This window comes from Mytilus galloprovincialis, chromosome 5 (assembly GCF_965363235.1).
Source record: "Mytilus galloprovincialis chromosome 5, xbMytGall1.hap1.1, whole genome shotgun sequence".
NCBI classification, from domain to species: domain Eukaryota; kingdom Metazoa; phylum Mollusca; class Bivalvia; order Mytilida; family Mytilidae; genus Mytilus; species Mytilus galloprovincialis.
This window is the reverse complement of record NC_134842.1, coordinates 19,672,617-19,698,851: the sequence shown is the minus strand read 5'-3', so window position 1 is coordinate 19,698,851 and position 26,235 is coordinate 19,672,617. Positions and strand designations below refer to the sequence as shown.

At 31.1% G+C, this 26,235-nt stretch overlaps 1 protein-coding gene and 1 long non-coding RNA gene across 2 annotated transcripts; both read right to left on the bottom strand.

Moving 5' to 3' along the window:
* Positions 1-126: 126 nt before the first annotated feature.
* On the bottom strand, positions 127-6,503 carry LOC143074381 (uncharacterized). The gene is made up of 5 exons (XR_012977825.1): positions 6,303-6,503; positions 5,225-5,326; positions 3,776-3,880; positions 747-860; positions 127-408 (listed from the first exon to the last, which is right to left on the bottom strand). It is a non-coding gene; the product is annotated as an uncharacterized LOC143074381 (long non-coding RNA).
* Positions 6,504-6,807: 304 nt separating this feature from the next.
* On the bottom strand, positions 6,808-25,999 carry LOC143077020 (uncharacterized). Its single transcript, XM_076252908.1, has 6 exons — positions 25,916-25,999; positions 11,817-11,931; positions 10,572-10,676; positions 9,782-9,904; positions 7,432-8,076; positions 6,808-6,875 (listed from the first exon to the last, which is right to left on the bottom strand). The coding sequence occupies exons 2-6, from the start codon at positions 11,929-11,931 to the stop codon at positions 6,808-6,810; spliced, it is 1,056 nt and encodes a 351-aa protein (XP_076109023.1). The 5' UTR covers positions 25,916-25,999.
* Positions 26,000-26,235: the final 236 nt, after the last annotated feature.

Here is a 26,235-nt window from a genome sequence, read left to right as displayed (position 1 = left end):
CCCAAGTCACAATTTGTAAAAGTAATCCATTGTAGATCAAAATTCGTTCTTCAACACGGAACCTTGGCTCAAACCGAACAGCAAGCTATAAAGAGCCCTCAAATGACTGGTATAAAACCATTCAAACAGGAAAAACAACGGTTTAATCTATATAAAAAACGAGAAAATAGAAACAATTATGAACAACATCAACAAACGACAACCACTGAACATCAAAAGTTGCCATCTTTGATAATCACTTTTTCAAACTAAGACCTTTTCAGTAATGTAATAGTTTAACAGTGATCTTTCCTGTTGTTTTTCCCACTATTTTGTCTCCACCAGCGAATTATCTGCCTATTATCTGTGATAAACTTGGTTTCTTTGTTGTTCCGATATGTATCCATCGTGTTGTTCTACTTGTTTTACCTACAAAGCATATCAAAATATATGTGTTTTTTTTTTATCTTAATAAATTGTTATATTAAATGACAGTACAGAAAGTAAAAAAAGTCTAACGTTCTATTTTGTCAGTTTTTATGGACCTTCCCTCTTTTTGAATTCACCTCATTTTCGTTGTTCTTTTATGTAGAAAACATAACGAATGCCCTTGCTCAAACTATTTGAAATCGTTCCTTTTATAAATTTGAAGAGCTCCCCGGTAACTTAAATATATATGTAAAATTTGTTATCCTTTTAGTTAAATTAGATCATTAAGATTTTTATACGATGTATAATTTGCTCATCGTTAATATCGATGTACTTACCACAAAGACCGCAGGTTAGGGGACAGTGATATTTCAATTCTGGATCGACACAAACTCCTACAAAACTACAGTTAACCAATGTTCCATCTGTACATGGTGGTTTTGTTGTTTTAACTAATGTAAAAATAAAGATTCACAAACAGTCAAACGAAACTCAGATACTGCAAATATTTTTAATTTCAAGATACAATTATGAATATTGGTTGGCGAATTGTTCATTTATCGCGAACAATAGTTACTACATATAGCATCATATAGTTTTTACATAATATACACGAATATAGGCGTGTAAAAAGTATATAAGTGACACAACATGATCATGAAATCAAAACACGATCGAATATATAAAAAAAGGATGCTGTATGATTGCCAATTAAACAACTCTCCACAAGAGACTAATGACTCAGAAATTAACAACTACAGGTCACCGTATTGCCTTCAATTATGAGCAAAGCCCATACTGCATAGTCATTTATGTATAAAATAATGAACGGAAAACAAATATAAAACACAGCAACAATTGATACAGGTTCAATTAGTTCTTGAAATAAAAATTACAAAATATACAAAGTTCCACCCATATTTAGCAGGGAAAATAATATTCAAATTGTCAATTGTGTATATTTCATTAGGTTTGCAATTTTTAACCTTACAGATTGATTGATGTCAAAGAACATTAATGGGAGTCACACATGGCACAAACTAATAACCCTCAAGATCTCACAATACAAAAAGTTCGACGAATTGGGACTTCCACTACAAAATAGTTACACTGTCCAAAACAAAAGGTGCACATATCTATTTCCATGTTATCTATTTGCAACGTTGGTATATACTTAATTTAAAAAATGGTTAGAGCTATGCAATTTGCAAATTATGCACTATTCTGCAATTACAGGTAAAAATGAGAAACGCTACCAAGTTTAATGAGTGAGAACACAATAGTCCGTCAAAAGTTGGAGGTACATATATTCTATTGGTATGCGATAAATGTGCAAAGTTTGAATGATCTTACAAATTCAATTTGAACCATAAACGGATTAAAAGTATTTGATAAAACCCAAATTATACATATACTAGTATTACAATTGTGTCATTTTACATTGTTTTCAATTGAAGCGTTGCAGTAATATTTTCCAGGTGTATAGTTCAAATATATAGACCGCATATGTTAATTGTTGTTTGTCTTTGTCATTGTGGCTGTCGATAGATAACTGGTGGTTTGGTCTGCTAATGAATTTTAGTCGGAAACGGTTATTGATCTTAACAGTATCTGAAAAGTCTATACAATGAATTATTGCGTCAGTTCAGTCCGCCAGGCAATACTCCAACCTGTCGGCAGTAAATTCAAAAATGTTCAAATAATTTGTTTTCAGTCAATTAAAAATTGTTTCAGAATCTTTTTATATAAGTCAGTATGATGTTGATGTGTACAGGTAAATAACGGCTTCTGCACGGTCAGATGCTGACTGTACTTTTCTGAATTGACGTCTAGCAAATTGTCTGAGCAGCACAGATTAAACTGCAATGAATAAGTCTGACAATTTGCCGAAAGACTAAACAAGACCTAATATATATGGTTCAGTCAGTTTTAAGATCTGTTTCAGATCAAAATTAGTGTACTATTGACTGTCTGACATTTTTTTTATGTTTTCTGTATTTGTTGGTTATATTATCATTGGCTTTAAAATGAAGATAATTTAATATGCTTAAATAGATAAGTAAATGTAAAAAGTTTTAAAATTGCAGTTATCAAAGTCAACACCGATCATAAATCCTGAATAAATCATTTCAAAAGGATATTAGATGAAATCGAATTGATGCTGATTATGATAAATCCTAAATAATACAATGCGAATGAATAATATATGAAGTCGAAATGATGTTGATTATGATAAATCCTGAATAATACAATACGAATGAATGATATATGAAGTCGAAATGATGTTGATTATGATAAATCCTGAATAATACAATGCGAATGAATAATATATGAAGTCGAAATGATGTTGATTATGATAAATCCTCAAAAATACAATGCGAATGAATAATATATGCAGTCGAAATGATGTTGATTATGATAAATCCTGAATAATACAATGCGAATGAATAATATATGAAGTCGAAATGATGTTGATTATGATAAATCCTGAAAAATAAAATGCGAATGAATAATATTTGAAGTCGAAATGATGTTGATTATGATAAATCCTGAATAATACAATGCGAATAAATAATATATGAAGTCGAAATGATGTTGATTATGATAAATCCTGAAAAATACAATGCGAATGAATAATATAAGAAGTCGAAATGATGTTGATTATGATAAATCCTGAATAATACAATGCGAATGAATAATATAAGAAGTCGAAATGATGTTGATTATGATAAATCCTGAATAATACAATGCGAATGAATAATATATGAAGTCGAAATGATGTTGATTATGATAAATCCTGAAAAATACAATGCGAATGAATAATATTTGAAGTCGAAATGATGTTGATTATGATAAATCCTGAATAATACAATGCGAATAAATAATATATGAAGTCGAAATGATGTTGATTATGATAAATCCTGAAAAATACAATGCGAATGAATAATATATGAAGTCGAAATGATGTTGATTATCATAAATCCTGAATAATACAATGCAATGAATAATATATGAAGTCGAAATGATCATGGTGTTTTGTGTCTTCTAAATATTCCATTAAACGTTCATATTTAAATTAACCGCTTGCGAAGTCTTAACTGTGTTACTAGTTTGATATAAGAAATTACAAATTGAGTATCATTTGATTCAAAAATTAATGTTCCTGAAAAGTAGAACATCAGATTACGATTCTTGGGTTAGTGTTGTCTGTATGTGTGGTTTTTCTTCATTTATCTGAATAGCATTTTTGCAGCAGAATCCTGAGCATTTTAATGATTATAAGTTTGATGTAATAGCGGTATATAGAAAACAGATACCAATAATGTAAGTTAAGAAAATCTAGTTTTAACCAATAAAATTGCCTTACCACATAGACCACAGGTAAGTGGGCAGAATGTTTTCAGAATGGAATGTGAGCACACAGTTTGATATTCACAATGTACTGCTGTATTATCCTCACAAACTGGAGGTGCTGAAAGTTTAAGTAGTATATTAAACCCTTTTACTAAGTTGCTTTCGACTTCGGGGACAAAGGGGACGATCAATCGTAATTAAAAATTTAAAGAGAAATTTGCGGGTTGACTTTACATTTTCATTTGTTGCTAAGCATGCTTTTTTCTATTTTCGTCACACGAAAATTAGTTTTCTCACTTTTATACACAGCTGGTTCCTTAGTTTTATGTCGTAGAATATTCAGTTTCATCCTGTCTTATACAAGGCTATTTATTTTCAGCTCTTACCTGGTCCGAATATTTATTTCCAAGTTCCTCCTTCGATCCTTCCCAACCCGTCCCCGAAAATGAAATTGTCGCCATCTTAGTATGTAAGGAGTCTTCAACTTATATTAACAAAAAAAAGGACTTAAGTTTTGTTTTTTTTTAACTATAAAGTAAATGTGTGAAAATTATGAAACTATTCCTTCATGATATGCTCTTTGTTCATTTTTGCACGGATAGGCATTTTTTAACCGAGCGTTTGTGAAGTGTACAATATGATCAAATGTCATGCCTACCCATGTTAAAATGAGCATTGAGTATGACATCCAGGAGGAATCATTTTGATTCTAATAGGGCAAATTCGGTATTTCTATAGGTCGAAGCGTATGAAAATATCATAGGCATATCTGGCTGTTCCCGTTTCTACCAACCAATTATGTTAATTTTTATATTAAAGTAGTTTACAAACTTATTTCAGGGAAAATACAAGAAATTATGATAACATTTTATGTAAGCAGCTAACATACACTTTTACCAACATAAAATGAAAATAACGAGAATGTAAACAGTAAGTTTGTGCGCATGTGTCAAACATATTTTGTGCTTATTAGAAGAGTCACCACCGCTGCTTTTTTTGTTATGAGTCTTGTGGTTACGTTCAGTCCAGTATCAGTGCCTCGGTATTTACATATTTTACTTGAAACCTCTACGGTTATAAAACTCTCTCAAGCAATTTTTTGTTTTGTTAGAATTTGTTGTTGTTGATAGTGTCTCAATTATATCATATTGGCTTAATGAACATCCAGAAACATGTACTTTGCACTCAGGAATACGGTAAGTTTTAAAAGTATACTCAGACGCAAAATAGTGATGAAATCAACACATATTATGCAAACTCAATTTTGAATATTTTTTTTTACTAAATTATAAATTCAAATTCTACATGATATTGAAAGTTAAGTACGGCAACAGAAATAGAAACTGCATTGGTAGTATTAATTTCACTGTCTGTCATCATCGTTTATTACTATGACAATAGTTTGATGTTTTTTTGTGTGTTGGTAATATAATTAGTCAAACCTCTTTTTAAAACTACTTACAACAGAGACCACATGTCAAAGGACAAAAGTCTGCCAAATGATGGATATAACAGACATGTTGATCTTTACAATTAACCACATCATTATCCTTGCATATTGTGCCTGAAACATTATATCAAGTATGTATTAAAAACGGTATAAAAAAATCTAAGAGATAACTTAATTATATAAAATAAAATTGTTATGACACCAATCTGGAGTCTTTCGACTTTCGAGTTTATAATTGATATGAATCGTGGTTAAATCAGATACAAATACGAGCGCGAAATGTAAAAGATTGCCTAAATTCAAAATTTCTTTTTCGTTGATTACATAATATCATCTACGAAGAAAACGTAAATTACAATTAGTTTATAGGTAAAATTCGGTAAAAGGAAATATTTACCTTTCTCTAAATTCAAACACACATGAATTTGGGAGTCGTTCAATGAATAGGGGTGAAATATTATTTACGATACTCACTTTGAGTGTCGAGTTACCATTCACTCAATATTGAGAGTGTTGAAAACGTGAACGACATATTTCCGTTTGTCCCACTCGTTATGTGAACCAAAACGGATTAAAAATGTTACAAAGAGGAATATGAAATAATGAATCGAATAACAGACCAGCCGACTATAACGGTAAACCATTTCGCCAGTGAGTTGAGACACCCATATACAAAAGGCACATTTCATCGTTTGTATTTACAAAGGTACCATGATTACGAATTAATACGCCAGACGTGCGTTTCGTCTACACAAGACTCATTAGTGACGCTTTTATCAAAATAGTTATAAAACCAAACAAGTACAAAGAGCATTCAGGACTCAATTCCAAAAAGTTGTGCGAAATACGGCTACGGTAATATATATGCCTGTGATAAGAAAATCCTTAGTTTCTCGAAAAGTTCAAACTTTTGTAAACAGAAAAATTTATACAAACTACCATGTAATTGATATGACAGACGGAAGAACGGAAAAATTGCCGAACGGACGGACATATTTATCATTATATATCGACTCTTCGAGACGAGGTATAAAATTTATTTGATATTCCCCTTAAACGATTGAAATGGTACAATGAGGGTTTACTTAACTGTTACTGTTGTAAAAGATATGTTGAAAAGGTGAACTGTTTGCTGTGATCAATGTCTTTTTTTTTGTTGTCGTTGAAGGAACCGATGTCGCTGAAGGAACCGATGTTGTTGAAGGAACTGATGTCGCTGATGGACCCGTTGTTGTTGATAGTACAGTTTTCGTTGACTCGACGGTTGTCGTTGTTTTTGTCTGACCTACCATTGCTGTGAATGTATTACTCATATATTTTGGTAATGAAATACTTTATATATTATACTTAAAATGTGATTAATTGTAAGACAATAGAAAACAATATATGTGTATCTAGTTATAAGTACATTATACATGTTATATTTAAACAGTAAACATAAAGTTTAAAAAAAGAAAAAGAAAGTGAGCTACGTCTAAAGATACCAAAAATATTGTGATCGTACATATTATTTCACTCCTCGGAAAATAAAGCTTTTCTCAATTAGATTTCGTAGAAAAAAACAATTACAGTATAGGGAAAACGTTGTACGTTAGCTACAAGATCCCCTTTAATATAACATGACTTTTTGTTATCAGACAAGGATATTGTTGACAATTGTAATCTACATAAAGTATTATTTATTAAATGTTAGTACGGAATAGTATACTATAATAACAACTAAACCAAAATAATTAGCAAACAAAACAAAAAGTCATCATCATCAAGATATTATTGAGCCGCACCTCCTCTGAAACCATACAAAGTCGGAAATATTTGTGAAATGACGTATAAATGCAGTGTCTTGTACCTCCTTAATTTGTCTTTGAAACAATTTATTTCCACAGAAATCGCCATTTTTTTAGAAAATAACCCAATTCGGAAGCCGTTATCGATCCGTGGCTTATACGCTTTCGCGCATACTCAGTCGACGTACTGCCCTCGAAATTTAAAATCACTTTGTATCAACACTTGCCCCATTGTACCGCAACTTCGCGGGCATCGTCTAGTAAATATAAATGAGAAGGAAGTATCTATGGAACAGTTGATTCTTCAATATATAATACATTGAGTTCAATGAACTTACAAATCATTTATTCTATCAATTGTATGTAACAAGATGGTTTTCTTTTATTTGTTTGAATACGACTTCAATAATGTACATTTATTGTAAGACATACCTTTATTACAACAAGACCCCTTATTTATAGTTCCAACATTTAATCCGTTAGACGTACCAGTTCCATTTTGAACGTTTGAGGTCATGTTGTTTGAACCTGTATTCGAAGTTGATACTGATGTACTATTTGAACTTCCCGTCATATTTCCATGTAAAGAATTTCCAGACATATGATTTGAAGAATTTCCAGACATATGATTTGAAGAATTTCCAGACATATGATTCGAGGAATTTCCAAACATATGATTTGAAGAATTTCCAGACATATAATTTGAAGAGTTTCCAGACATATGATTTGGAGAATGAGTAGAATATCCAAAAGCACTGTGTCCACTTGAGTTATTATTTGAGCTATTTGAATTTGGTACAATAGTTGTATTGCTAGATGATACCGATGGCGTAGAGTATGATGCGTTTGTCCCTCCGATTAAAACTGTACTGTTGGGACTTCCTGATATCGTTGTAATGTTGGAACCAGGAACGAAGGGCTTCGTGGCAGATGTTGTCAAGGCGTTATTGGTAGGGGCGTTTGATGAGGTTGATATTACAGTTGATGTTGATGCTAAGTGTGTAGTTGATGATATGGTTGTTGATGGTACGGTTATCGTTGTTGGTACAGTTGAAGTTGTTGACATTCCCACCATTGCTGTAAAAAATTAATTTATCTATGATTGAACACACCATTAGGCGGTAGAGTTTTAGGAAAACAACATAGTTTTGTCAAATTTAAAATATAATCTATTGGAAAATTAAACAAGATGTGAAATACTATAAAAGATTGTTGAACATTTATATTGTGAATATATAGTGATATTTATCTTTTTATGATGATGGGTTTCAATTGTCTTCTTAGTTTAAATAAGAAGTTATTATTCCATTAAATGATTTTGATAGAAATATAATCCTAATTTTACTTAATTATAACAGCTACCTCTGACGTTAACTTTATTGGTTTAATAATTAGATTCTATATATTTTTATAAAAGCCAACAGCTTGCTAATCAAGATACTGTCAGTTTTGAATGTACATAGAAAAATGATATACAATTATATTTTTATTTATAGTAATTGATATAAAATATATATGCAAGACTCAAATCTATGGTGGGTTCCAAATCTATGGCAGATTTCTAATCTATGGTAAATGTGGCGTCATGCAATCTCAAATCTATGGCAGATGTTTTACAACCTAATCTATGTCAAGTGTTGCAATTTTCTAATCTATGGCAGATTTATTTTGTTTCCAAATCTATGGTAACGTTTTTGTTAAAAGAAAACAATACAATACATTTTCGACTTATGATGGGCTTAAGCAAATGGAAATATATGGGAGCATGTCTATAAACCTTTGTGAAATAAACATTTCATAATGTTCAACCAAAACAAAAATCCCGTTATACTATATAAAAAACTAATTATTTTATTATCCCAGGAATAGATTACCTCAGCCGTATTTAGCACAACTTTTTGAAATTTTTGTCATTAATGCTCTTCAACTTAGTTCTTGTTTGGCTTAAAAACTATTTTGATCTGAGCGTCACTAATGATTTTTATGTAGACGAAACGCGCGTGACGCGTCTGGCGTATTAAATTAATTATAATCCTGGTACCTTTGATAACTATAAATACATATACCTTAATACAGACTTCAGGATTAAAATGATGTCCCTGTAAAAAAAGATATATCTGTGCAAGGTACCTGTTTAACCCATTCATTAAACCAACTAATAAGTTCTTTAACAAACAAGCAGGCCGCTTTTTATACAAAAAAATATAATAAAAGTACCAAATAAAAATGAACAGTTTAGATTTTCAAATAATATTTATTTCAGCAATATCGTTAACACATCTTTTTTAATTAATGACAATTTTATCTTTTACTTTATAAACTGTGCCAGCTGTAGACAGTAAACAACAGTAATTACTAAAAATCTTTTTTTCTAAAATATGTGGTATTAAAAATAGCGGTGCCCTTATTTATCGCGGGCATCGTCCGGTACAGCACATTTTGTCCCTCTTTGGGATAATAGGTCACATCTTCCTTTAAACCTAACGCAAATTGTTATCAGGGAAATACCTTCATCTTTAATGGTGATGAAATCAATGGGTTTCTCCATCGTTAGCGGCGGCGAAGATGTAATATGGCGTTATTCAATTGTGACGTTATATGTTACTTTCTCCTCAGATCTGCCATAGATTTGGAGAAAACAAATATCTGCCATATATTTGAGTTGTTTGGCGTTTGTAACGTCACATTTGCCATGGATTAGGAATCTGCCATAGATTTGGAACCCGCCATAGATTTGAGTCCTACATATATTAATGTTATATAACATTTGTAAAATTCTTACGCCCAAGAGTAATAGTCTGTCCTGTTAATGTTTCTCCTAGTGAATGTTTCTCTCCCCATACCCAGTAATTAATAACATCTCCTTGTTTGGCAGCAACAGGAAAAGTATATTCCCAATGATCACCTAAATATTTGAAGAAGAAAAAGCAATAAAGAGTAAAATCACAAAAATACCGAACTCCGATGAAAATTCAGAATTAAGTTCATAATCAAAAAAACCAAACACAACAAACGAATGGACAACAACTGTCATAAATGGAAAGTTTATGACTATGAATTTGGTAGTAGACACTAATTTCAGTTTAACACTTGTTCCATATGTCAATGAGGGAACAGTGTTTGTTGATAAGCAATACATTGTGTTTACCTTATCTTAATCTAATCACTAAAATAAATACACATGTTATTCTGAATCGAAAAGATTTTTTTTCCTTTTACAGTACTATTGCCTGATTTTTCAGAACATGTTTCATTTGTAGATACTTTAAAGTAAACATGTTGGATAAAGAAAAGTTACCATTAATTTTCTACTTTTCAATTGTCAAAAGATACAAACTTAAACAAAGAACTGGAAACTATTATTATTTGATATTCGAAATATCAAGATGGTTAAGTAATCTCATCGCTGGCAATGACGGTTATTAGTAATACGATAATTAGTTTTATAATTTGATTTTCTTCTTGACGGACGACCTAATGAGTAGTTCGGTCATAAAAATTAGATTGACTGACCTTTTGATGTTATTTACAGCATACAGAAAACGTTTCATATATATTTTATTAATTTTTACCTGATTTGTCATAACCAAAGAAATCGTGTGTATTTTCTCCAGCTTCAATACCAGTTATCGGTTTGTTGATATTGAAATGTATTGCATTTCTGTCGTAACCTTGGACTGCAAGTTAAAAAAATATGACAAGGTTACAATATATTAATATTCTTATAAAGAATTTTGATAATGTGTTAAATAGTTTTCATAAAACTTATCACAGTGCACAGTGTGTGATAAGTGCAAAACTAACCACGCATACCAGACTTATCGAATTATATTGATACAATATCAGTTATTTTAAACGATGCTTAGCAATTATTTCCCATCATTCATGTACTGTACTGTTAAGTTAAACTAGACATAGTGATGTGCCCACAGTCGACTCTGAAGCCGCTGTATAATATAAAAGTCAATGCAGGATCTTTTGAGATATCATTGTGTCTAGGAGACACAATTGATGCCCCAGCAAATGCAAAGTGTTATTTTAAAAAAACTATAACATTTAACCGCTTATACCCCAAAAGTGACATAGTTCAACTATCTCCCGAAAGAGCAAATATAAATAAAAATTAAAACCCTGACTACATGCACACCTTCAATATATGTATAAATAGCAAGATAAATTAAAACTTCCTAGGATTCAAACTGGAGGAGAAGTTATGCGGAATAACTATATACCCATAATGGGACGGACGGTCGGAAGGACTGAGAGACGGACGGACGGACGGACAGACAGGGGTAAAACAATATGAACCCCCTACTTTCAGTTGCGGAGGCATGAAAACATTTTCATTCTTTATTTTCCTGTTTGAGTTATTTAACACTAGTCATGTTTGGTCTCTTTCTAGCTTGCAGTTCCGTGTGAGTCCATGCTTTTGTGTTGAAGAACGTACTTGTACCTCTAATTGATTATATTGTATGGATTGCGACTCGGGTGGAGAGTTGTCTCATTTGCTCCCTATTTATATAGGCGACATGATATTTGATATTTGCATATGATTCGATTATTTGATTTGATTGTACGATTTTACGGAATGCAGTTTTGGAATTTTTGTTACTGTAAAAGTGCAAATCGGTAATAGTGTTTTTACCAATGTGTACCAAAAATTAGGTATCTGCAAGGGCACAAACTGGTATCTCTTTGATCTAACGTCCCAGCATATACTGAAGGGGATTTGATTAAGAGATGATAAGAAAATTATATTCTAATTTTAGCCCAAAAACATCAATGCTAAATTAAGACATAAAAGATATTACACATACCTGGTATTGATACTTTGATTCCGTTGGGAACCAGCTGGAATGTAGTTGATCCTAGTCCTCCAGTTATATGTACAATACTCAAAAAGATAACTAATGACCCTACAGTTACCACCATCTAAAAAAAATGAAAAAGTAATAATACAAGTAATATTAGATTAATCATTCCGAGGCAATTGATATCCCCGATTTTTATAGGGGGTCGTGTTGCTTAGCATCTATGTTTTGGCATAATTTTTGTAAACGTTTTGTCTTTTCTTTTCTGTTCGTTTTACTCATGCCTCGACGAAGTGTCGTTGATTGCGTCACTAATGTATACGTTTGCTATTCTGTCAGTTTAAAGGTAACAGCTAGTGGTTAGTTGATGATATGTTGTATGCAGTTGTATAAGTATTGACTCATCGCATTTCCATTGAGATTATTATATCCTACATCCGAGTCATAGTGTTTTCACTTTGCATTCTTTCCGAAGTGTACATGTTAAAGTTTGCTATGTGTTCAGCATACAGGGAAACAATAAATAATGAGTTAATGATATATGATAACAGTTGTATAAGCATTGCCAGATTCCTGTTCGTGGAGTGAATTTGGTTTCGCATTCTCAGTCGTGGTCTTATGTCTTTGAAACTTTTGCATATATTGCACATAAGAGTTTTGGATATGGCCAGCTTAGAGGACAACTATTTATAAGTCAATGGTATTTGGTATACAGTCGTATGAGCATTTTTATTTTTCATTTCGATGGAGATATTATTTGGTCAGGTTAACCTTCAGTCATGGTGATTGACTTTTGATGTGTTTCGTAATTTTCATGTTATAGTATTACCATTTTAATCATAGAATTAGAATCATACAATCACAATAGCACAGAATGACACACCCCTAAACGGTTGCTGCTGTCATGGAAATCCATGAACCAAGGACGCCTAAGAAAACTTTTAAAATACTCTAAAAAATTTAAAAGTTTCATTGACGCCATCAAATTTTGGTAGAGTGAAATGTTATATTTCTGTCAAAAAATCGAACTCCAAGTAAATTCATTAAAAATTGACAAAATCCAACAACAGACATTATTAACCAACGATATCAATAGAAAATAACTACCCAATCTGATTTAAATTCAGATCTGATTTAACGCGTGGTCATTTATCATATGATTATAACAAAATTAGATATCTGTGTTTTAATTAGATTAAAAACTGTCATATTCATGACTTGGTACATACATTTTCTGAAGAAACACTGCAGAAACATGTTTAGTAAAAACACGTTCTTTTGTCGCAATTGAAATCATCTAATGGGACTTATCACTGACTGTCACAGTGTGTACTTGCACAGTTGTGCAATTAGTTATCAAAGGTACCAGGATTACAATTTGATACGCCAGACGCTCGTTTCCGGCTACATAGGACTCATCAGAGATTCACAGATCAAAATAGTTATAGAGCCAAACAAGTACAAAGTTGAAGAGCAATGCGGACCTAAAATGCCCAAAAGATGTGTCAAATACGGCTAAGGTAATCTCTTCCTTTTTTTCGAGAAAAAAAATTGTAAACAAGAAATTTTTAAAAAGGACAATATAATTGATATTCATGTCAACACCGAAGTGCTGACTACTAGGCTGGTGATACCCTCGGGGACGAAACGTCCACCAGCAGTAGCATCGACTCATTGATGTAATAAGTTATCAAAGGTACCAGTATTACAATTAAATACGCCAGATGTACAAATTACGCACATTTTCGTAATTGAATTCCTACCTGGAGACTGGAGTTTGTTATCACTATTTCAAGTTAGCTTACATTATAATTTTTTTTGCGCCAGCGGTAACATTTCGTCCGACAAAAAATTTCTATAACTTATATCAAACTTATTATATTTAAAATAAATATTTAATTTTGAAAATGATGTGAACTTTCAATGTATAAACTGTTTAGGCTGTAGGGATTGTTTATCTTTGTCTAATCATATAGTTTTGCAGGTTTCGTGACCCATCGCTGTGAAATTAATATATTTCAATAAATCCATTGTTTGTCATTTCTGTGGCTTAACTTTGATTTGTATTGTCATTTCATACAAGAAGAATATTCGTGCCTTTGAATTGTCTATTTCTGCTCTCGATTTGAATGTTTTGGTTTTGCTTAAAAAATATCAAAACGTTTGACTCTTTTGGTGGAAAGCACATATGCTCAGTTTTGATGATTAATATTAAAAACGTCCGTTCTTATTCTAGATGGTGCAAAATAATTCATGAAGCCGACTTGTTCATGTTTTATAAAATGGATACTAATAAAATGTCAATAGTGACATGACTAATATCGTATATTTCTTTAATTACCCTATGTTAAATAAAAAATTAGTTAGAAACTAAGGTTCCATCTCCCTGAGCAAAGTTGGCTTATGGCGGAGGGATTTGGTTATTTGATAGATTTTCATTTATAAATCAGAGACTTTTATAAAATGTCGATGCTGACAAGAATTATAACGTATATTTCTTTAATTATCCTATGTTAAATAACAATTAGTTAGAAACTAATGTTTAATCTCCCTGAGCAAAATTGGCTTATGGTAGGTGAATTTGGCTATTTGCTAGATTATCCTTTTGCCATATTGCTCCTAAATAGTTCAAATATTCATACATTTTTGGATTCCAAATTTTAAATGAAAAGTTCCGGATGTGATGCAGGTGAATCCAAAAATGCTATTCGGATTTATAAAATGTTTTTAATAATGTTTTTATTTTACAAACAAATATGTCTATACAGGCAACAGTAGTATATCGCTGTTCGAAATTCATAAATCGATTGAGAAAAAAAACACATCCGGGTTACAAACTAAAACTAAGTGAAACTCATCAAATATAAGAGGAGAACTACGACACAGCAAAAACACAACACTTAAATTTAACACGTACAGAAACGAACTATACTATAACAATGGCCAATTAGGAGCATCTATGCCTGGCTTAATCCAAAGTCCTAATAAACAGTTGCCGATATCATCTGATGTTTGTAATTTTGCTAAAATTTTATTTCTTAATTACCTTATTGTTTTGAATTTATATGAAAAATTGTCTGGTGATTTTAATTCCTGACTTTGTTAGGTTGAGAGAAAAAATGAAATCTCAAGCAGAAAAAACAAATATTTAACAAAGAAGCACAATAAAGCATATTTCCAATTTAACAACCACGTTCATTGCTTCCTTATTTTTGTATTTTATTCATGTATGTCGATGAGAGTTTGTATCTCATCGACTTATTACACGTTTTTTATTTTCATAAACAAATATTTCGGGATTTCCGATTACAATACAACATGTATATCCAAACATTATTGTATGACAGTGTGTAAATCTTTCCAACAATTAGTTTTTGACTGAAAATGAGTCCATTTTGCAACTTTCATGTTATATGTAATCTTTTGATGGTGGTCGAGTTATATAAGTAGTCATGTGCATACTACTGTATCACTTGCCGGTCAACTACTCTGATGTTGTGAGTTCGAATCAGGTGCACAACTTCAATCTTCATTGACTAGGATTGTCAGTTTTTCTATCGTATGTCGGTGGTTCTCCCCGGCAACTCCGGCTTCCTTCACTAATAAAAGCTGACTTACACGAAATAGTACAATAGTATTGAAAGTGGCATTAAGCACCATTGAATCAATTAATCTGTTGATTTATAAAAAAAATCATTAAAATACTGAATAATTATTAAAAAATTTATCAAGTTATTGAATAACTGATTTCAAGCATATTGAAAGATATTATATTTCAGCTATTAAAACATTCATTTTTTTTTAGAATGAAAGAATAAACACATAATGCAAAGGAGAAAACTTAACTGATGTAAGGCTTGGCCTACGTAAAACGTTTGTTGTACTGTCGTAGATAAAGTTGACATATAGACATGTAACGGTGCATTGTTCTACGACTGCAATTTTTGTAAAACAAAATAATTGCAATATCCTTCTTATAAAAGCGGCGAAAAGGATAGTATGTTGATTTGCCTGTAGAATATAAGATTTGAACGTTTAAACATCGAAATATATACATTACGAACGAATGTTTAAATCATTACAATCATTGTCCTTGTTTAACGCTGTTGTATCACAGTCCCATGGAAGGGGAAGGGGGGTAGACGGCATCTAACTAGTTTTACCCTACCGCATTCTGTATGTGGTTGTCCAACGTCTGGAGCTTGTTATTTAAGGGTTGTTGTTTGTTGCTGTATATCATATTTGTATTTGATTCATTATTGTGTACATAAACCAGGCTTTAGTTTTCCCAGTTGAATTGTTTTAAATTTTTCATAACGAGGCCAATTATATTTTGGGTTTACTCATTGTTGAAAGCCATACGGTGACTTTAGTTGTTAACTGTTGTGTCATTTGGTCTATTAATGAGATTCGTTTTATTGTCAATCATACCACATCTTTTTGTTTATATAGGAGCATATTATTATGAGCTAATAGATATAGGAAGATATGGTATGAGTGCCAATGAGACAACTCTCCATCCAAATAAGCACTTATAAATGGGACTTCTTTGACTTCTGAAAATAAATATCGATAAAAAGGAAATTTTAATAAATTACATGTTTGCTCGTCGTAAACATATCATTAACTAGTAAATAATCTGTTTTTGTTGAAAATGAGCATTGACATTCCTTACTACTAAAAAGTTCTACTGATTTGTTACTGTACCTTAATAGTAAACAGTTACATCCAAAGTAAACTCCTATCGTAGATATTATTGTACTTATTTGATAAATTTTTATCACTTGATTATCAAATGCTTGGTTTTCTTAGTTATGTTGAAATGTTAGGTTAATATCACGCTTTAAGATAAAGCGGTCACTCAATTTGTATCCTCAAATGACATTTGGATAGAAACTGGATGTATCATATATGTAGAAAAGCGAAAATAAGCACTACATGACCATTCCCTGAACACTCATTTGAAAATTGTAGACTATGCAGAAAGTTGATGAACCGGGGTTATGTCAACGAACGTCCAGTCCAGTCCTTTTTTATAAAAATATTTCATCGGAAGATACTACAATCTTGTTATATTACCCGTATCAACTTCACAAATTAAACATGATGGTCTTGTTAACCATACAGTGTTTCTTTATTTGTCTCTGTTAATTAATTTGTAAATAGGGACTTTCCGTTTTGAATTTCCCTCAGAACACTGTATTTTTGTGATCTTACTTTTTCATGTTTTTACTGTTTAGTCTATTTATTGGTAATATCTATATGACATGGGTAATTATGTATCCTATCATTTTGTTATGATACGATGGTACTATGGTTAATATTAGTATTCTTGTCTTTTTTTTCTATTGTGCTTTGTCTATATGCCATTTGCTTTTCTTTGTTGACATATTTGTTTAGTTTTATAGTGATGAAGATTTTAACACAATATTGACTGCTGTATCCCTATTTTTGAGAGTCCTTTTTTATTAAAATACTTCTTTGGAAAATACTACAATCTTGTTATATAACCAGTATCAACTTCACAAATTAAACATGATGGTCTTGTTAACCATACAGTGTTTCTTTATTTGTTTCTGTTAATTAATTTGTAAGTAGGGACTTTCCGTTTTGAATTTCCCTCAGAACACTGTATTTTTGTGATCTTACTTTTCCATGTTTTTACTGTTTAGTCTATTTATTGGTAATATCTATATGACATGGGTAATTATGTATCCTATCATTTTGTTATGATACGATGGTACTATGGTTAATATTAGTATTTTTGTCTTTTTTTTTCTATTGTGCTTTGTCTATATGTCATTTGCTTTTCTATGTTAACATATTTGTTTAGTTTTATAGTGATGAAGATTGTAATACATTATTGAATGCTGTATCCCTATTTTTGACATTTTTACAAATTATGTTTTATTTGTTTTGTTCACACATCGTTGTCAATATAATGAAATTTTATGCGACTTTCACACACATGATATGTTTAGATAGCTATACAACCAGGTTTCATCCACCATTTCCGTCACAGGAAAATACCTGAACAAATGAAAGTCAGGAATATGACATTTTTTTATCCATTCGTCTGATGTGTTTCAGTTTTTGGTTAAGCAATTTATTAGGTTCTTTCCGTTTTAAATTTTTATCGGAGTTCTGGGTTTTATTTTGCTATTTTTTTATATTAAATCAAATTCTTAATTTTAGTAAAGAATCAAATGTAAATTGCAATTTTTATTACATTTTTTTTTAGAATCTATTCAGATGTAATAAATTAATTTGCTTAGAAAGCTTTTAAAATTCAGAGTCTTCTCGTGGTTAAAAAAGGTAAGACGTCTTTGCTCTTGGTTTCTGAATTAAAACTTTATATAAACAAGAGGCTCTAAAGAGCCTGAATCGCTCACCTTGTAAACAATGCCTTATTAATTAAATTAATAAATTAATATTTGTTGTAAATTAAACAGAGTAACAAAGGCCATGTACTATCCTGGAAATACCCTTTAAAGCCTCTAGGAACCTCTGGAAAGAAATGGGCATGAGTTCGCCCTACACTTGATTAAGATACAGTCTAGGTCAATCTGATGATTCACAATACAAACAGATGAGTGTGGATAGTACTATGCATTACGAGAGTTTTGAATAAAACTGTGAGTCATATCACTAAGGATACCCCCCATTTCATTATGGCATATTTACTACACTACATTCAAGCTTTACACATCTCTGAATTTGGATTGTGATTAACTATTTAACACAGAATGAATGTGTTACCACTATTTATGACTTTACATAAAAGGAATCTTGCTTTCTGTGACAGAAGTTGCATGCTAGACAAAAATTGCTCTTATTGTGGCTGTCATTTTTAATGAAATCCAAGAAATAAAGCCAAGCAAAATCACACTATTTTACTTTTTATGTTTTATTTATATACAAATCTAGTTGATTTCACAATAAATAACAATGCATTCATTTCCTTTATGGAGATAGAATGTGTCATTTCCTTTATGGAGATAGAATGTGTCATTCATTAATTTATTGTGAAATCAACTAGATTTGTATATAAATAAAACATAAAAAGTAAAATAGTGTGATTTTGCTTGGCTTTATTTCTTGGATTTCATTAAAAATGAATGACACATTAATGAACTATGCATTACGAGAGTTTTGAAAATAAAACATAAAAAGTAAAATAGTGTGATTTTGCTCGGCTTTATTTCTTGGATTTCATTAAAAATGAATGACACATTAATGAACTATGCATTACGAGAGTTTTGAAAATAAAACATAAAAAGTAAAATAGTGTGATTTTGCTTGGCTTTATTTCTTGGATTTCATTAAAAATGAATGACACATTAATATGCATTACGAGAGTTTTGAATAAATTGTCATGCTTCTAAGGAGATACATTTATAAAACATTCTCATCTCAGAAAGTCTATATATATATATAATGTCAGCCTTTACATCTCACTCAACTGTTGAATTAGTCCATGGTTCATGCATACTAGTCAACCATTATAGTAAATGTCCTTTGTTAGATTTTATAACAGTGCAATATATATTGCTTACAATATTCTCTACACATCAACATATAAATTGAATCAAAAATGCAGTTGAAAGTGCTTAGTACATAAGCAGTTATAAAAAGAGTTTTAAACAACAATATATACTCATGAAAAATTATAGAAACAAATAACAAACTAAGATTTAAATCAGATTGATACAGCAGTTTCAAAGAAGAAGTAAGTCAACATGATGAACAAATTGTGAAAAAAGTCTTTAAAGGGCAATAACTCCTTAAGGGGTCAATTGTCAATTTTGGTCAAATTGACTTATTTGTAGATCTTACTTTGCTTAACATTGTTGCTATTAACAGTTTATCTGTATCTATAATAATATTCAAGATAATAACCAAACACTGCAAATTTTCTTTAAAATCATCAATTCAGGGGCATTATACCTGAAAAACCAGTTACCAAATTCGGCTGAAAATTTCAGGACAGGTAGACCTTGACCTAATAAATACTTTAACTTCTTGTCTTATTTGCTATAAATGCTGGAGTTTTTTGGAGATATAAGCCAAAAACTGCATTTTACCCTGTGTTCTATTTTTAGCCATGACGGCCATGTTTTTTGACGAAATAAGAAAATAAAACACAAACTTTATTTTATACACCCTACTGATCATTCAAATGAAGTTTGGTTGAATTTGGTTGAGTAGTTTTAAAGGAGAAGATTTTTTAAAGTTAGCAAATATGATGAACAAATTGTGAAAAATTGTCATTAAAGGACAATAACTCCTTAAGGGGTCAACTGACAATTTTGGTCATATTAACTTATTTGTAGATCTTACTTTGCTGATCATTTTTGCTGTTTACAGTTTATCTTTATCTATAATAATATTCAAGATAATGACCAAAAACTGCAAAATTTCCTTAAAATTACCAATTAAGTGGCAGCAACCCAACAATGGGTTGTTTGATATTAAAATTATACATATAAAATTAAGAGACTACATTGATGTGTTTGAGCTTTTTATTTTGCCTTTTGATTAGGAACCTTCCTTTTTGAATTTTTCTCGTATTTCAGTATTTTTGTGATTTTACTTTTTAGAAAGCATTCATTTACTTACCATTTGAAGACTGTCATAAGTGATTACACTAAAAATCGAAATATACGAATGAAGAAGAACTTTGTAAGGTAATGGACGAGGAGCACCCTTCATTTTCAATAATATTAAAAATGAAATATATGACAATTAAAGGAGAAACCCTCCGAATATTTACCCAATCTTCAATTATTCGTAAAACTACAAAATACTTTAATCTTGATGAGAATAATTTTTAAATGATGTTCACTCTTAAATATTTTTGTAATTGCAAAAGAAAGTTCCAAGATGGTCAATTATATATTGCAATGGATGAATATGCATAATTATACTATGTATAATTATTTTATTCTTTGTACCAATGTGTATACAGTTGTTTTAAAGAATAAAGTTTATATTTGCTTGTCTTGTCTTGCAATTGAAGAAAAAGTTACCTCTACTAACCCTACTATAATACGAGTTGTTTGTACCAGAGGCATATTTGGTACATCCTCTTATAGCGAAGGAAAAAAAGTAGGACGGATAATCCTTAATTTGGTGATCAGTAAAACCTTTTTTTTTTAAAAGGTTTTGTGAATGTTGTTGGTGGTATTATGTTTCTTTTTTATGAAAACGATGAGTGGCCATCCATGTGGTGATACAATGCTGTAAATATTTTTATTTTTTTACGGATCTATCTTTAAATATTAATCTAAAAAGATCAGCAAAAGATACTCAATGGACATTCAAACGCAGATTGAAAGTAAACTAGAACCAAACGGCAAACAACATTACACAAAACACAACACGGAAACGAAAGACTGAGAAATAAGAACCCAATCAAAGTCGGGGTTGACATTAGGGGAAAGGAAAGGCAGATCCTGCATTAAATTTGGCATTGATCGTAATTATCATGCAAATATACATCCGGTGATAAATCTTCATGGTATAATTAGTTTAAATAAACACACACGAATACAAAAACACATTTTATTAATAAATAAATAATCAAGTTCATGGTTTCATCTTCCAAACTTTGACATAATTGACTTTAAGAGCAGCATCTTCCCCATCATTATTGTCAGGATTCCATGTCGGGTACCATTGATTCTTGGCACGGTAGAAATCTCTGGCTGTGAACTCAGATTTATCACTCCATGGCTTGGCACTAGGGGTGTTACTCCATGTGTCTGGGAAAAAACCAATACCACACACAGCAACGTTCATAATCAAATAGAACTGAAAAGACAAGTTAAACAATTAGTTTCAAATCTTACTCTGGCTAACTAGTCAATTGTCTATATAAAGATCTTTTTTATGCGAAAAAAATCATACACAGTTATTGTGACTTGATCACACATTGTCGTAAACATTATAATGAAATAACTTATCAATTAACATGGTTAAGAAGAGGTAATCCTGGTATCTATGATGAATTGTTTATTTATTCATAAATTAATGGAGAACAGCTCATACTAATAAATTAATAGAGCTAATACTGAATAAACTATCAAATTAAATTAAGTGAGGAGTCTCTCGTCTTGACCTTTTTTAGTTTTAAGTTGACTATTTTTCAGTTTTGATTTGACCTTCCAACTAGATAATTCTCTATTTTACGGTTTTCATTTTTATATTTGACAAGTTAACATTCCTAACATCCAAGTGAATGTTTCTCAGTTCAATCTGTACACTTCTCATTTAGAAATCAGAAGTGAGAAATGTCAAATTGCAAATGAAAAATGAGGTTTGAAATGAGACATTGTTATCACTATCTTGAACGCCCATACCTGTCTTTCGTCTAAGAAAACTTTTAAAATACTCTTAAAAATTTTAAAGTTTCATTGACGCCATCTAATTTTGGTAGAGTGAAATGTTATATTTCTGTCAAAAAATCGAACTCCAAGTAAATTCATTAAAAATTGACAAAATCCAACAACAGACATTATTAACAAACGATGTCAATAGAAAATAACTACCCAATCTGATTTAAATTCAGATCTGATTTAACGCGTGGTCGTTTATCATATGATTATAACAAAATTAGATATCTGTGTTTTAATTAGATTAAAAACTGTCATATTCATGACTTGGTACATAAATTTTCTAAAGAAACACTGCAGAAACATGGTTAGTAAAAACACGTTCTTTTGTCGCAATTGAAATCATCTAATGGGACTTATCACTGACTGTCACAGTGTGTACTTGCTCAGTTGTGCAATTAGTTATCAAAGGTACCAGGATTACAATTTGATACGCCAGACGCTCGTTTCCGGCTACATAAGACTCATCAGAGATGCACAGATCAAAATAGTTATAGAGCCAAACAAGTACAAAGTTGAAGAGCAATACGGACCTAAAATTCCCAAAAGATGTGTCAAATACGGCTAAGGTAATCTCTTCCTTTTTTTCGAAAAAAAAAATTGTAAACAAGAAATTTTTAAAAAGGACAATATAATTCATGTCAACACCGAAGTGCTGACTACTAGGCTGGTGATACCCTCGGGGACGAAACATCCACCAGCAGTAGCATCGACCCATTGGTGTAATAAGTTATCAAAGATACCAGTATTACAATTAAATACGCCAGATGTGCAAATTAAACACATTTTCGTGATTGAATTCCTACCTGGAGACTGGAGTTTGTTATCACTATTTCAAGTTAGCTTACATTATATTTTTTTTTGCGCCACCGGTAACATTTCGTCCGACAAAAAATTTCTATAACTTATATCAAACTTATTATATTTAAAATAAATATTTAATTTTGAAAATGGTGTGAACTTTCAATGTATAAACTGTTGAGGCTGTAGGGATTGTTTATCTTTGTCTAATCATATAGTTTTGCAGGTTTCGTGACTCATCGCTGTGAAATTAATATATTTCAATAAATCCATTGTTTGTCATTTTAATGGTTTAACTTTGATTTGTATTGTCTTTTCATACAAGGACATTCGTGCCTTTGAATTGTATATTTCTGCTCTCGATTTGAATGTTTTGGTTTTGCTTAAAAAATATCAAAACGTTTGACTCTTTTGGTCGAAAGCATATATGCTCAGTTTTGATGATTAATATTAAAAACGTCCGTTATTATACATGGTGCAAAATAATTCTTGAAGCCGACTTGTTCATGTTTTATAAAATGGATACTAATAAAATGTCAATAGTGACATGACTTATATCGTATATTTCTTTAATTACCCTATGTTAAATACGAAATTAGCTAGAAACTAAGGTTCCATCTCCCTGAGCAAAGTTGGCTTATGGCGGAGGGATTTGGCTATTTGATAGATTTTCATTTATAAATCAGAGACTTTTATAAAATGTCGATGCTGACAAAAATTATAACGTATATTTATTTAATTATCCTATGTTAAATAACAATTAGTTAGAAACTAATGTTTAATCTCCCTGAGCAAAATTGGCTTATGGCAGGTGAATTTGGCTATTTGCTAGATTATCCTTTTGCCATATTGCTCCTAAATAGTTCAAATATTCATACATTTTTGGATTCCAAATTTTAAATGAAAAGTTCCGGATGTGATGCAGGTGAATCCAAAAATGCTATTCGGAAAATGTTTTTAATAATGTTTTTATTTTACAAACAAATATGTCTATACAGGCAACAGTAGTATATCGCTGTTCGAAATTCATAAATCGATTGAGAAAAAAACCACATCCGGGTTACAAACTAAAACTAAGTGAAACTCATCAAATATAAGAGGAGAACTACGACACAGCAAAAACACAACACTAAAATTTAACACGCACAGAAACGAACTATACTATAACAATGGCCAATTAGGAGCATCTATGCCTGACTAAATCCAAAGTCCTAATAAACAGTTGCCGATATCATCTGATGTTTGTAATTTTGCTAAAATTTTATTTCTTAATTACCTTATTGTTTTGAATTTATATGAAAAATTGTCTGGTGATTTTAATTCCTGACTTTGTTAGGTTGAGAGAAAAAATTAAATCTCAAGCAGAACAAACAAATATTTAACAAAGAAGCACAATAAAGCATATTTAAAATTTAACAACCACGTCCATTGCTTCCTTATTTTTGTATTTTATTCATGTATGTCGATGAGAGTTTGTATCTCATCGACTTATTACACGTTTTTATTTTCATAAACAGATATTTCGGGATTTCCGATTACAATACAACATGTATATCCAAACATTATTGTATGACAGTGTGTAAATCTTTCGAACAATTAGTTTTTGACTGAAAATGAGTCCATTTTGCAACTTTCATGTTACATGTAGTCTTTTGATGGTGGTCGAGTTATATAAGTAGTCATGTGCATACTACTGTATCACTTGCCGGTCAACTACTCCGATGTTGTGAGTTCGAATCAGGTGCACAACTTCAATCTTCATTGACTAGGATTGTTAGTTTTTCTAACGTATGTCGGTGGTTCTCCCCGGCAACTCCGGCTTCCTCCACTAATAAAATCTGACTTACACGAAATAGTACAATAGCATTGAAAGTGACATTAAGCACCAATCAATTAATTAATCCGTTGATTCATTTAAAAAATCATTAAAAGACTGAATAATTATTTAAACGTCTATCAAGTTATTGAATAACTGGTTTCAAGCATATTGGAAGATATTAAATTTCAGCTATTAAAACATTCATTTTTTTTAGAATGAAAGAATAAACACATAATGCAAAGGAGAAAACTTCACTGACGTTGTACTGTCGTAGATAAAGTTGACATATGGACATGTAACGGTGCATTTTTCTACGACTGCAATTTTTGTAAAACAAAATAATTGCAATATCCTTCTTATAAAAGCGGCGAAAAGGATAGTATGTTGATTTGCCTGTAGAATATAAGATTTGAACGTTTAAACAGCGAAATCTATATATTACGAACGAATGTTTAAATCATTACAGTCATTGTCCTTGTTTAACGCTGTTGCATCACAGTCCCATGGAAGGGGGAAGGGGGTAGACGGCATCTAACTAGTTTTACCCTGCCACATTCTGTATGTGGTTGTCCAACGTCTGGAGCTTGTAATTTAGTGGTTGTCGTTTGTTGCTCTATATCATATTTGTTTTTGATTCATTATTGTGTACATAAACCAGGCTTTAGTTTTCCCAGTTGAATTGGTTTAAATTTTTCATAACATAACGAGGCCATTTATATTTTGGGTTTACTCATTGTTGAAAGCCATACGGTGACTTTAGTTGTTAACTGTTGTGTCATTTGGTCTATTGATGAGATTCGTTTTATTGTCAATCATACCACATCTTCTTGTTTATATAGGAGCATATTATCATGAGCTAATAGATATAGGAAGATGTGGTATGAGTGCCAATGGGACAACTCTCAATCCAAATAAGCACTTATAAAGGGGACTTCTTTGACTTCTTAAAATAAATATCGATAAAAAGGAAATTTTAAATTACATGTTTGCTCGTCATAAACATATCATAAACTAGTAAATAATCTGTTTTTGTTGAAAATGAGCATTGAAATTCCATACTACTAAAAGGTTCTACTGATTTGTTACTGTACCTTAATAGTAAAAAGTTACATCCAAAGTAAACTCCTATCGTAGATATTATTGTACTTATTTGATAAATTTTTATCACTTGATTATCAAATGCTTGGTTTTCTTAGTTATGTTGAAATGGTAGGTTAATATCACGCTTTAAGATAAAGCGGTCACTCAATTTGTATCCTCAAATGACATTTGGATAGAAACTGGATGTATCATATATGAAGAAAAGCGAAAGTAAGCACTACATGACCATTCCCTGAACTCTAATTTGAAAATTGTAGACTATGCAGAAAGTTGATGAACCGGGGTTATGTCAACGAACGTCCAGTCTAGT